General features: G+C 39.3%; 1 protein-coding gene across 1 annotated transcript in view; it reads right to left on the bottom strand.

Moving 5' to 3' along the window:
• Positions 1 to 14,614, bottom strand: part of TFAP2D (transcription factor AP-2 delta) — a 54,707-nt gene that overhangs the window by 26,797 nt on the left and 13,296 nt on the right. The window contains exons 4-5 of the mRNA XM_060021248.1: positions 12,311 to 12,476; positions 12,015 to 12,133 (exon numbers count right to left, since the gene is read on the bottom strand). Of these exons, the coding sequence (XP_059877231.1) occupies positions 12,015 to 12,133; positions 12,311 to 12,476 (285 nt within the window). The remainder of the gene's footprint in view (positions 1 to 12,014; positions 12,134 to 12,310; positions 12,477 to 14,614) is intronic.

Raw genomic sequence — 14,614 nt, forward strand, 5'->3', positions numbered from 1 at the left:
TGCCACAAGAGCTTTGTGTGCGAGGACCCAGGAATGAATTAATTAATGGATCCATGGATTAAAAGACACACGACATTCAGGAACAATGACAAATCTACAGTTCAATCCTGTACCACAGATATCTTAGAGTCAACGGGTTTAAGAAAAATAGAAAACTTTGGAGCAGAAAAGCATGTGAATAAGACTCTAGGGGATTTGACTGATTTGTGAAAATAAAGAACTACGAGCTTCTCTGTCTCTGTGGGGAGACGAAGTACCCACGTGAACAAGTAGGTGCAGTAATCTGGGGTGACAGGGTGATCCCTGGAGGGCTAGATCCCATAGAGCAAACATGGTAGCTGCTGTCTCATTTCTGTGCACGATGAGGTGGGGTGCCCCGTGGTGGTTGTTTTCCGGAGAGGATTTAAGCTCTTCCTTTATTTCAATGCACTGTGCCACCTGACAAACCAGGACCACCCCACCTCTGCTTCTTTACACCACTGAAGCAACACAGTAACTTTGGCAAATACGTCCATTGTACTTCATGTCATTCCAAAAATTACTGTTTTAGAAGTAGGATACATGCGGGATAGTTTGAGAGCTTGGACAGAATATTCTAAGTGCAAGGCTTTAGGCTCTCTATGCCAAGTAGTGACACCCCCCTTCCAAAAAAGGGGAAAACACTAAGCATTTTTCAATAGTAACAGCAGCAGTTAATGACTCATGTTGAGGACCTCTCTCTCAAAAAACCAACACAAGCAAAGTTACAGAATACGGGAAGAGCATAAAAAGAGACTTTGCTCTTTTTCAGGGCATCCATTTTTCACACTCAAAAGCAAAAGGTAAGAAACTAAAGGTAAATATTAGGAAACACTTACATGGCAATTATTGGTGAAGCCCAGAAATGGAAAGTTAGTGGAAAACATGTTTTCTGAGGAAAGTGGATTGATCATTTTACTGAGATCCCGGGTTCCCACATTATTTTACCTGAAACAGGTCTAAATGCATTTTTAAAATAGAAATGAACACACCTAATTTCAACATTTTATCCGGTCATTAAGGATTTTTTCTCCTTTTAGAATTATTGTATTTTAGAAGAAAATGTACTTTAGACAACTGTAAATCAATATCTAAAACTAATTTGTACTAAAGGATACTTTTACATTGTTATTCGCTAGACAATTCTCACCAACTGTCACTAAATTCATTGCCTTAGAAAGAATTCAGGTTTAACTTCTTATTGTAATACCCAATATTATTAAATGAAAGCAACAATTCGTATGTGTTAAATTCCAGTCACATATCTGTGATTTCAATTTTAATTACATGTATGGAAAATAGCACATTCAAATCTCTCTCTGGGATTATTCTGAGAAGCACCTATTAGATAGCAAATTTGAGAATATTTTCAAATCTGGATGAGATATTTAAAAAGTTATAAAATAATATCAAGCTTCAATAAACCCTAGAGCTGAAGGACAGGTTTAATGTACCTGTTACAGGCTTCCAGAAAGATTCTAAAAGGAGTGCACTCTGTAACACTATATATCATATAATCTACACTATAGGTAAGTGCCTTATAATGTGGTAGTTTCCCTATTTAACGAGGATTTTGTTTAAATACCAACACTTTGTTCCTCAAAGTGATAGTTTTGTTCCCCATTCCACACTCTGTGCTTAGTACAGTGCCCAGTTCATAATAGGTACTTAGTAAACATTTGTTAAATGGAAAAGCTTTCAAATATTTTATTGGTTAATTATAACAATAATCTTGCGAGGCACCCCTTCCAAAGAATATAAGTGAAAAACTAGAGCAAAAGAGAATTGCTAGAGAGAATGAAATATATAAAAAACCCGTTGAGTATATCATTGTATCAGTGGAGCCATTTAGTAAAATAGATTATGCTTGAAGACAGTGCTTTTCAATCCTTGCTATTCCCATAACCAGGGAGTTTGTTTAATATGTGTGTGTACATATGTGTACATACACACACACACACACACACACACACACACACACACACCAGGGTTTCACCCCCTGTCATTCAATCTCTGGAGCCACGGCATCTGCATTTTTTGGAAGCTCCTGACCTCATCTCAAACCAGGGTTGTCCTAAGGTGAAGGGAAAGCATTATGTGGGGATGAAATATACACCTTCCCCCAAAACAAGGATTCTGTGGCTTACATAAATAAAAAAGAAAACAGGGCTTCCCTGGTGGCGCAGTGGTTGAGAGTCCGCCTGCTGATGCAGGGAACACGGGTTCGTGCCCCGGTCCGGGAAGATCCCACGTGCCGCGGAGCGGCTGGGCCCGTGAGCCATGGCCGCTGAGCCTGCGCATCCGGAGCCTGTGCTTCGCAATGGGAGAGGCCACAACAGTGAGAGGCCCGCGTACCGCAAAAAAAAAACGAGTTACCATGGAGTTAATATTAAACTGTAAAGACCTCTGTCTATCTGGGTTCTTGCATACTGAGTTCTGCCTTATTTGGCTGATATAATACACACTCTAGAAACAAAAATGGCTATGTGGTGGGGTAAAGGAGAGACAATGATAGGGGACCAAAGTCATCAGTCGATTAAAAAAGTATATTTGTTTAAGGAGATTTAGTGTAAGATGAAACTTGCTTTTCATAACAGTAGGGGAAAATGGATTATCAATAAAAGATGTTGGGACAACGGGCTGGCCATCCAGGGGAAAAAAACATGTAAAATTAGATCTATATCATACATCCAACAACAACAAAAAGTCCAGATGGATCAAAGATTTAAACATAAAATATAGATCCACAAAGTAATTAGAAGGTAACATGGGAGAAATATTTTATAATCTTGGGATAAAAAAGGACTTTCAAAATATTACAATAAAAATGAAAGGCCATGGAATAAAATATATGAGAAATATGATTATATCAATATAAAAAAGTTCTGCATGACATAGATCTGAACAAATAAGCAACCAAACAAAAAACTCATAATAGTAAACAGACAAACCAGAGCCAGGGGTGGAGACGCTTTGCAACTCATATCAGAGGCACACGGCCCGTTTTCCTTATATACGATGAGCACTTACAAATGAATGAGAAAAATGTAAAACATTACCCTATTGGTACAAAGTAAGTGAACAGACAAAAAAGCTCATAAAATTCTCCTAAGAATATACTCAACCTCCTTCATAATAGAGGTAGTTTATTTTTTTTTTCCACTCAAATTAGCAAAGATCAAAAAATTGATAGCACCCTGCTTGGGCTAGAGTATAGGGAAGTACTAGCATATCGATGCTTCTTACCCCCATCACTGATAGAATTATAAATTTACAACCACTGTAAAGAGACATCTTCCAATAATCTTTTTTTTTTTTAACATCTTTATTGGGGTATAATTGCTTTACAATGGTGTGTTAGTTTCTGCTTTATAACAAAGTGAATCAGTTATGCATATACATATGTTCCCATATCTCTTCCCTCCAATAATCTTTTAAAATTACAAATGCAAATATCTTTTGACCCTGCAACACATTCTTAGGAATTTATTGAACAGATACACTTGCATATCTGAAGAATTATTTATGTAAGTGTGAGGTTGCTTATTGTAGCATTATCAGTAATAGCCAAAGATTAAAAGCACCTATATGATATTTAGCAGGTCACTGGTTAAATAAATTATGATGCACTCAAACAACGGAATACTGTGCATGTTTAAAAGAATGAACAACTTGTAAAAACTGAAAATAAAACTAAGATAATGTGTGGGGCTTCCCTGGTGGCGCAGTGGTTGAGAGTCCGCCTGCTGATGCAGGGGACGCGGGTTCGTGCCCCGGTCCGGGAGGATCCCACATGCCGCGGAGCGGCTGCGCCTGTGAGCCATGGCCGCTGAGCCTGCGCGTCCGGAGCCTGTGCTCCGCGACGGGAGAGGCCACAGCGGTGAGAGGCCCGCGTACCGCAAAAAAAAAAAAAAAAAAAAGATAATGTGTGAAAAAATGTGCAGAACAGTGTGTATAGAGTGCTATAATTTTTAAAATAAAAACCAAAACTATGCATACACATATATATCCTTGGAAGGAAACAGAGAAACCAGTAACATTTGTTTCTTCCAGGAGGGGATCTAAATGGGGAATAGAGTGAAAAGGAGACATTTCACTATATATCCTTTGCAACTTTTGAATTTTTACCATCTAACGAATTACCTACTTAAAATTATATTAATTAAAAAGCAAAACTGCTCTCTGACTCAGTTCTTAGAAAGATTTCATCTAAACTAAAATACTTGTCGTAAATTAAAACCTAAGCAATTCCAAAACTTTCATTACTATTCAGTAGGAGTTAGACGTCATTAGGAATAATTACAACCTACCATTTTATTAGAACACCTACCCATTTTGACAAATGTAAACAATGGAGAAAAGCAGAAACTGAGTTTTGAGAAGCGCATTAGTTGGCATGAACTTTGAAAGACAGCATAGTAGAAAAAAGAAAAAACCTAGGAAAGTAATGCAGAGACGTGCTTCTGAGGAAGCTTCGTGATTTGCAGGAGTGAGTAGCATGCTGGACCAAAGGGGCAAAGGCAGGACTGAGCCGAACAGGCTTGGATACATTTGTTTTTTTGTGCCAGAATAGGAGTAGGAATCCAAGCACACCACAAGCACACAGTCAGACACAAGGGCATATGTGCAATAGCCTATTTCCTCTACCCTCTACATGTAAACACGTTTCTCCCTGAAAATGAATGAAACCGTAAGATACAGGTCAGGGGAGCACTATTAGGAAGTAAGCGAATGATTTAAGAAGATTCCTCTGAGATGATGTCTATTTATCCATAATATTGTAAGATACTGAGATCAATTATTGAAAATTCTGATAGACATGAGTTCTCAGATATTAGACAACAATATCGAATGGTTACCTAATGATCAATTATCAAAGCAGGGTCTCTCGATAGAAACCATTCCATGACTTAGAATAAGAAATTTACAGATAATACCTATAAGTCTGAAAAAAAAAAAGGCATTTTTCCAAGAAAGACCTTAAAATGACTAACATAGACTGCGCTAGCATTTACTTATTGAGTCCAATTCCACTGGCAGCTCTGAAACGCAAAGCTGTGCCCGAGAAGACATTGTCAATGCTAGAGTGTTTGTGTGCAAAAGGGGACACCAGGGTCCCCTAGTGATTAGGCTCTTCCAGGTCATCGTGTGACTAAAGTGAGCACCGGTTAGAACTATTATAACAATATAACAAGGGGTCAATGTATTACCCTTTTAATATCACATACAGTTTTAGAAGAAAGCTGGAAACCTTTATCCCAGAGGAGGGACTTAGGTGGAAATGTGATATCTGGAATGGCTGGTGAAGGAGTTATGTTGGGACGATGGTCCTTTCAGACCTACAGCCATGCTGTGCGTCCTCAGAGATTAGCCCTAAGCTCCACATATCCAGAGAAACCCACTCTGGTACCTGTGTGAAGACAAGGGGAATAGCACCTTTGTCCTAAATTCCGAGAGAAGAGCAAATAATGCTGAGTGTGCCCTGTGCGTGTATTATCACTGATACTTGGCAAAAGGATTTTGGCGTTTGAATCCTACAAGCCTCAAGTAGTGAACAATACCTCTTCCTAAATTAAAAAGCCATGGACTAATCGTACAAAGAAAACTTGCTCCCTAATATCTCGTTTATAGGAAAGCATTCATTGTCAAGTTGATCGTTCTTTTCCCTGGTTTCTTGGAAATGCAATCATATAGGCTCAGGATTAAAGACAAAGGGGAAATAGCACCAAGTGATAACATTCCTGTCTCCTACCTTAGGTTGATTTGGCTGAAGTGGAAGGAAAAGGTTTTGTAGGATAGTCTCCTAACTAACTAACTAGATTGGCACCCTTTTGAAAGTACAAGAGACACTATTGATAATTATTCCAGAAGAACAGAAAGAACCAAGATTTAATGTCATCCTAACTTTGGGGGATTAAGTGGCAGCAGATGGTGCATCAGGATGTTAAAAACAGCTTGTACTATTGGATGCAAAAAAGCCCCACAAGCTTGCCCAGGATTCCTAGCAGCACGGATGTCCAATCCATGGTGAAAAACAGGCTCAGGAATTGATAACTCTTTCTATTCCTTAGTTATATTGTTATAACTGTTGTAACTCTAACTATATATATATAGTTAAATTCAGAAGTAGTTTAGCAATGCAACTGTTCAGAATCCATGCCACTAACATAAATCCGAGTGGAAAACACATGGTGATGTTGCAAACCAGAAGACCTGGGTTCTCCTCCTTGCTGCTCCCGTGATCCTGTGCAAAATGGTTAATCTCACTGTACCTTAGTTTTCTCATCTGAGAATAAAGATAACTAAAATTTATCGACACCAACTTTTTGCTGGGCACCCTGTGAACTGCTTTATAAACATTCTGATTTCGCTCCGGCAACAACCTTATGAGGAGGGTACTATTATTAACACCCCTTTATAGGTAAGGACACTGATGCTCAGAGAGGTTGTGAGTCTTTCCCTAGAGCACACAGCTAGTAAGTGGTAGAAGTGGGTTCAAACAAGGTTATTTGGCTCCAGAAGCATACTCTTTAACCACGTGCGCTATGTCCCACTGCCTTAGACTACTCAATCTTCCATTTCCCTCCAGGGTTAAAGTTTTATGATCCTGAGTAAATTCTGCTATTAAGTAACACTATTGTTTAGGGAGAAAGAGACAAGAGAACAGGTACTAATTTTTATTAAGTGTCTCTTTGCCCCACTGTGTCAAGTGTTTAATGTAGCGAATGTATTTAATTCTACAAAAGACACACAAGGCAGATGTGGCAGAAATGGGAGCTGGACCGTCCAAGATTTGTCCTTTCTTTTATACTACAGAGTTGTTGCTGAGAAGATTCTGCCCAGCTAGACACTACATTTTCTGGTATATCTCATGCCTCTGAAATTAGGCATAGCCATGGGACTAGTTGTCATGGAATGTATACGGTAGCAACGTGGGCCAATTCCTGGCCAAGTGGATTGGAAGCTGTATCCTTTCACCATCGTGTCTTTCCTTATTGTGAGCTGAATGCCTAGGGCTCTCAGGACCTAGAGGAGGGCATAGCTAGAGGTGGAAGTACTCTGGTCCCTGAATGAGACTAAGAGGAAGGAAGGGCCCGGGGGAGAAACACTCACGTCATCTGTGAAGAGTGAGAAATAAGCTTCTATTGTGTTAAGCCACTGAAAATTTGGAAATTAACTGTTATAACAGCTACCATTACCCTAAACATCACAGATAGTGTGATCCTTATCTGTAAGTTAGGAAAATGAAGCTCAGTCAGGTTAAGCAACCTGCCCAAAGTCAGCCAAATGTCAAAAGTATTATTACTGGGGGCAGAGGTGGAGGTACTAGGCCAAGGGATGAGGTGAGGTGTGCAGGACAGGGGCTGGGAGCTTACTTTAAAAAGAAAGGAAAGAAAGAAGGAAGGAAGGAAGGAAGGAAGGAAGGAAGAAAGGAAGGAAGGAAGGAAGGAAGGAAGGAAGGAAGGAAGAAGGGAGGGAAAACTAAAGAAGGAGGCAAAAGGGACTAAAGGTTTAGATTTGAAAAGAGTGAATAGATACCACACACAATATGTGTAAATGGTCCCCTTTCTTTTGCTGATGCATATTTATACCCTTCACTGCCCCATACTGTTTTTTAAATATATATATAAACAGAACTTGATATCTGGTCATGACAAACTGAAAGCCAAGGCATTTATGTTTAAGGACTTAACTATGCTTTTGGAACTCCTGGTGCTGCCTGAGAATGCTCTATGAGCCTTTGCAAGTCCCAGGAAAGCACCCCACTCAAGGGAACAAAACTTCCCTCCAGCAGCACTCCATAACTTTGGCCATCTTGGAAAACCTCAAGTGAGGTGGGAGAGATAGACGGGAATGACTCCTCATTCCTGCCATAATTGACCCCTTATACTTGTTTTAACAACCACCAACGTTGCAAAGATTGTTCTGGAATAAAATATAGAGGAAGCAGCTAATTGGTGATTCATAAATAATAAATATATAGCAAGAGTATTAGAACTAGAACAATAATATGGCCAAACTCTTTGAATGTTTTCCAGATATAGAATTTCTCCCACTCTGGAAGAGTCTGGGATTATCCCAAGATCTCAGGAAGATCAGCGAATCGGGTTAAGCAATTCTAATCCCCTGAATTTTCCAGAAAATGACAACTCTCTAATGTTATAGATACCAGAGTGGACAAAGAAGAAGTCATAGCAATGTGATTAACAAGGGAAAATAAAAAGAACTCCAGGCTTATGATAAAGTGGGTACAAGAAGTTGTACCAACCATTAGTTATATATCTAAACCCCATTAAATGAAGACATATGGTAAAAAAGGAATATGATCCAGTATTACATTCAGTGGACTCTGAATTCAAATACTCATATCTCATTGTAGGTCAAATATATCTGTGCTACGTGGACCGAAAAAAAATCCCCACTCTAAATATGTGCCTTACTAAAATGTTCACTTTCCAAACAACTTTATCTGGTGAAAAAAGTTAGTCAGTCTTGAGTTCTTCATCCCACTGATTATTAGGCGCAATGCTATTTGTAACAGAAATGTTGTGAATAATTTAAATATTATAAATTTGCATGAAATAGCCCTCTCATAAATTCCTAAAATAGTCCCTAAAATAATGACTCTAAGATGTTGATTTGACAATGATGCTAGAATGGCACTATTAGTAGAGTGACTCCATTTAAAAGAAATACAGGGGGAAATGATTATAAAATAATTTAAAACAAAATGATTGAAAACCCAAGGCAAATGTGGAAACCTAGGAATATCACGATGAAACCACTGTGAGGTTAGTGACAAGGGTAGTTTTTGAAAACCATACCTTCATTTGCTAATTTCATTCCCTGTTATAAGGTACCTTACTGTTCACTGATTGAATCTTGACAAAGGGTAAATCATGTCTGCATGGAGAGTCTAGCAGGGTCCCCATACACTACTCTGTCTTTGGGATTTTTATCAAAACAGCATCAATGGCAAGGCTGTATTCAAAGCATCCCCACAAAGGGGCCGAGACAAGTACTAAAAAGTCGCAGAAGGTCAACCTTTAGGAGATTTATTTCCAAGTGTGGTCGAGGAGGAATAAAGCCAGTCAGAATTATCTTGTTCTCAAGTGCTGTACCAAAATGGGGAAGGATTGAACCATTGCTGGACTGAACCCCAGCAATGTCTTGGGCCATCAGGAAGATAAAAAGTTTCTAAATGATGAAAACAATTAGTATTCTTTCCTACAGAATCTTAGGTTTATAAGAAAGCTGATGGACCATTTTTGACAATTGGAAATCTCATTTTAGAATTTCTGGAAAAAACTAATCTAAAATGTCACTGGCTCCCGCAAAAATGTTTGACTGAGGGGCAAAAATATTACCAAAGACATGGTCGATTCAAGGTCTATGAATACCAACCAGTAACCATGGTAAAGTTTTAATTTACCAGCTAAAATGGTATAAGCAAAACAAGCTTGAAATAACTGAATTAAATCCATGTTAGCACAAAGAGGACAAAGGTCACACATATTAGGTTCTCCTCTTGTCCTAAGACCACTTGTAGTTTTTTAAACCATGGGTCATGACCCATGACTCAACAATGAGTCTTGAAATAAATTTAGTGGGCTTACACTCAGCATTTAAAAGTAGTGGGTTTACAATCAGCATTTTAAAAGAATACAAAAATATGAAATGGAATAAAAATACCATAGAACATAGTACATAGTAGTGAAACTTAAGACGCATGTGTGTGTGTGAGAGAGAATGCACACATTTGAGGGTCATAATGTAACATGTGGGGAGTTGAGGAATGTAAAAGGTCCCTTTGCCCCTAAATCTCATTTCCTCAGTTCCATCAGAATGCCTGGAATTCAACAATAAAATATTTATTTCTCTACACCATGAATATTTGGGGGATTTCAAAAGCATCCAGTTAAAGTGAGATGTATCTGAGAAGGATACAGTCTTAAGTTCCATCAGCCAAGGCTGATGTGACACCTCTGTGAGCAGAGGTGAACACAAGCGAAGCACTTTTGTGATAGGAGAGTTTTGCTGGAAGAGTAGACGGCAAGACCACGAGATTGTCCTAGGATTTCACGTTTTAACCTGTATCCTTTCTGTGAGCGTCCATCAATGATTCCCACACAGGGTGCTCTGGTGTTGTGGGCTACCATAAAAATCAATAAGAAGAATTCTGAATATACGCTTTTAGGGTTCTTCAGGTTTTACTGGATAGACATTCACAGACACCTTGGATAAAGGTCTCTCTTAGGGCCTTTACTTTTCACACCAGTTACATGAAAAGTATCTCAAGGAACATTTAAGTCAATGATCCTTAAGCCTCATTATACATCAGGGGGTGTTTTTGAAAATGTAGATACCTATGCCGTACCCCCGGAGACTGCATTTCAAGTGGTTTGGGAATGGGGCCCAGGCCCATGATTTTACTGTGGAATTGGGTTTGAGAACCAATCATGTTCTACGATTCATATGATTCTTGAATCCACTCATATTTTGAACAGATTTTGTTCTTTTGTTAGATAGCTATAATTTTCATGATGTTTTCACTTAAACTAAGCGGGAATCTGTCTCTCTTTAGAATCAATCCATGAGTCATTTTTTTCTACTTTGCTCTTCCTTGAGTACGCCCAGCCCCCATGGATGGATTATGGGTCAACTCCCTTTACCATATGCCAGCTCTTAGTGTTAGTACACACAGCAAACAGCACAAGATATATAACATAGTAACAGCTAACACTTATTAAATGTTCATGACCAATAATACTATTGTGGTTGTTATCATTATTACAATTAGGGAGTAAAGCAAAGATACCTGTTAATAGCAAAATCAGGGACTTCCCTGGTGGCCCAGTGGGTAAGACCCTGCACTCCCAATGCAGAGGGCCCGGGTTTGATCCCTGGTCAGGGAACTAGGTCCCACATACATGCCGCAACTAAAGATCCCGTGTGTCACAACTAAGACCTGGTGCAGCCTAAATAAATAAATAAATATTTTTTTTAAAAACTATCAAAATCACCAAAGCAATTTTGCCAAGACCAAGGTCAAGAACACACTACTTCACAGAGTTGTTCAGTAAGTAGTGTGTGTTGATAATTTGGAAAAAGGCAAGATGTTTGTTTGTATGTTTCACTTACCTTTTACTTCCTACAGTGTCTTATGGTCAAGTGAGAAACCAATGCAAGAAAAGTGTCATAGGTGTGTTCAGATAAGTCTTGGCAAAAAGGCTTCTTCGTTCATATTTGAAACAATAGCATTCTAGGTTATGGAAGAACTCTCCTTTGAATTCAAAAGCTCCTCCACAAAGTTTAAAAGGTCTCCAATAATACCTCTTCTTAGAAGACTGAATGAGAATATGTAAAGTTTAGTTCTTACAGAAGAAACACAAGGGAAAAGGTAAACTGGAAAACAAAAACTTCTGGGAGTATGTTTCCACGTCTGCGTCTACCCCACTGGCGAACCTTAACCTTTCTGTGAGTCAGCTTACCCACACATAAAGCCGTGGAACTTCACTGTACTTTAAGAGATGTCTATCGGATTAATACAATGTGCTCTCAGGCTTGGTGCCATGCCTTGAGTCCTGTGAACTCTCTATAAAGGATGATTATTTATCCTGTAGATCATGTTGCACTGAATAACAATGAGTTAAACCAGATTTATCTGAACGCTAAAATAAACAATAATAAAAATGACAATTGCAGAGTTTTTTTGTTGCTGTTATGTGGGGAATACTTGTCTAAGTACCTAAATCTTCTATTGTTATCTTCTCTCCTATTACTGCCAAGATTAGTAAATCAGATGATAGTTTATGAATCAATATCTAAGCCTTATATTAAGTCTAATTTAATCTTCATTATCATGATTAGTTGGGAAATTCACCTGTAACTATCGTAACAGTATAGACAAAAATGAAACAGCATAATCAAACAAACGTGAATTTCAAAGAATTGCTAACCTTCCATCATTACCTTGCGGAGCTAAAAAGTCATACCTTCAACTAAGGAAGTGAGGAGGGTAACGTTGGCTGCTTTCCGTCTTCCGGCTGGCAAGTTCAGGCCAAGCCTATCCAGTTTCTCCCTCAGGCAGCGACCCCCATTCTTGGATTTTGCTCTGTCCAAAAACAAACAAAAGCTAGGTTTTGAAGGTTGACATTCGGAGTAAAATGATGAGAAGACTTGACCACATGGGGTATTCAACATGGGACAGAAAATGTAAGGGCTGAGGGTTGGGGAGCGTGGTACCAGTACAGTTAGAAGACCGCAGTGCCAGAAAACACCTTTTTCTTACCTTCTCAAAATGCCTCCCAAGAGTGAAGCATTGAGGCATTCAGGTGGTGAGAGGCGTCTCTTCACCTCAGCAATGGTCACCTTGTATTTGGAAGTAGAACTGAGAAGGGACAAACGACCAGGGACAGAGCAAAACAAGTCTGTGGGGTTGACCACGCAGGTGCCACCTTTGGAGGGAAATGTATATTATATATTAGTGACTGTGTGAGCAGATAACAACATAAAACACATGTGATAAACTTACTATCACAACACTACATAGGATTTGGAAACACCTGGCACAATTTTCCTTATACATATATCACCTGGATCATCTCAGAAAGCTGCTCTGAAGATGTCCTTTCAAATAACACTCAAGGTTTGTCTTTCAAATATCACACAGAAAATATTTGTGAGGGTATAAAAATTAAAATATTTTAGCCAAAATTAGCATCCTATGGAGTGTTGGCTGGCCCACCAAATTTAATTTTGACATCATCCACAACAAGAAACACTTCAATTAGGTAAATACCCACAAAGGGTAGATATTATATATCCATGGCTCTGTGTGTGTGTGTTTTTGTATGTGCACGCATATACACAATGGATAGGTTTTTTTTTTAATCCATGACTTACTATATAGAGAAAAGTTTTGAAGCTCTTTTCTAAAATGTTTGAGAAGCGCCATCTCTCTCCCCTCGATCATCTAACAACTATAGGCACCAGAGTCATTCAATCCCCAGGTACCACTAAAAATCATGTGCCCATTGCCAGAAACTCCCAACCCATGTGAGTGGATAATTGGTCAAATTTCTCTACATATGTCAGCCGTCAGGATCAGCACACACAATCAAACACAGCACCAGACTTAGAACATAGTAAGAGTAACACATTAAATGTTAATGGCCAATAATGTTACTGTATTTGTTATTATCGTTATTACTAGTAGAGAACAAAGCAAAGTTAACTGCTGTTAGCAAAATCACTAAAGCAATTTCGCCCTGCTGGGGCTCCTGGAGCAGAAGCCTTCTGTCTCCAAGCTCCAGAAAGCCCCCTGGAGCTTTTCTCTCCTTCAGGAATAACAGAGAACATCCCCTAACCTCAGGCAGCTGAAGTAGACTTGAGGACCCAAAGTGATCATCAGTGGGGAGGGTTTCCTACTGCCGGATCCTCCCTTAACGCAAAAATCCTGAGCCAGTGTCCACGCTGCTAATGCAGTGGCTGTACAGCCTCAGGATCCAAGGCTCCTCCCTGTGCCCTGAATATCTGAGGGCAGAGCTTTGGAGGTTCAGTGGCAAGTTCAAATTCAAAGGTTGCTTTTCTGAGCATACATTGTATTTCTTCAGTTATGGGTAATCTTAAGACCCATCTCCAGAAAACGGTCAAGTTCTATGAGGGAAATGAGAAAAAAGTAGGTGGAGGAAGAAAAATGGGCAAGAGAGTGTTGTCCAATATTTTTACTCAAAGGGTAGTTCTCAACTGGCAGCACTGGCATCTCCTTGGCAGCGTGTTAGAAATGCAGAATCTCAGGCCCAACCACAGACCTTCTGAGTCAGAGTCTGCATTTGAACGAGTCCCTCAGGTGATTCATATGCTCATTACTTTTTTTGTAACATCTTTATTGGAGTATAATTGCTTTACAATGGTGTGTTAGTTTCTGCTTTACAACAAAATGAATCAGTTATATATATATATATATATATATATGTTCCCATATCTCTTCCCTCTTGCGTCTCCCTCCCTCCCACCCTCCCTATCCCACCGCTCCAGGTGGTCACAAAGCACCAAGCTGATCTCCCTGTGCTATGCGGCTGCTTCCCACTAGCTATCTACCTTACGTTTGGTAGTGTATATATGCCCATGCCTCTCTCTCGCTTTGTCACAGCTTACCCTTCCCCCTCCCCATATCCTCAAGTTCATTCTCTAGCAGGTCTGTGTCTTTATTCCTGTCTTACCCCTAGGTTCTTCATGACATTTTTTTTCTTAAATTCCATATATATGATGTGTTAGCATACGGTATTTGTCTCTCTCTTTCTGACTTACTTCACTCTGTATGACAGACTCTAGGTCTATCCACCTCATTACAAATAGCTCAATTTCGTTTCTTTTTATGGCTGAGTAATATTCCATTGTATATATGTGCCACATCTTCTTTCTCCATTCATCCGAGGATGGACACTTAGGTTGTTTCCATGTCCTGGCTATTGTAAACAGAGCTGCAATGAACATTTTGGTACATGGCTCTTTTTGAATTATGGTTTTCTCAGGGTATATGCCCAGTAGTGGGACTGCTGGGTTGTATGGTAGTTCTATTTGTAGTTTTGCT

Source organism: Delphinus delphis, chromosome 10 (genome assembly GCF_949987515.2).
Source record: "Delphinus delphis chromosome 10, mDelDel1.2, whole genome shotgun sequence".
NCBI lineage: Eukaryota > Metazoa > Chordata > Mammalia > Artiodactyla > Delphinidae > Delphinus > Delphinus delphis.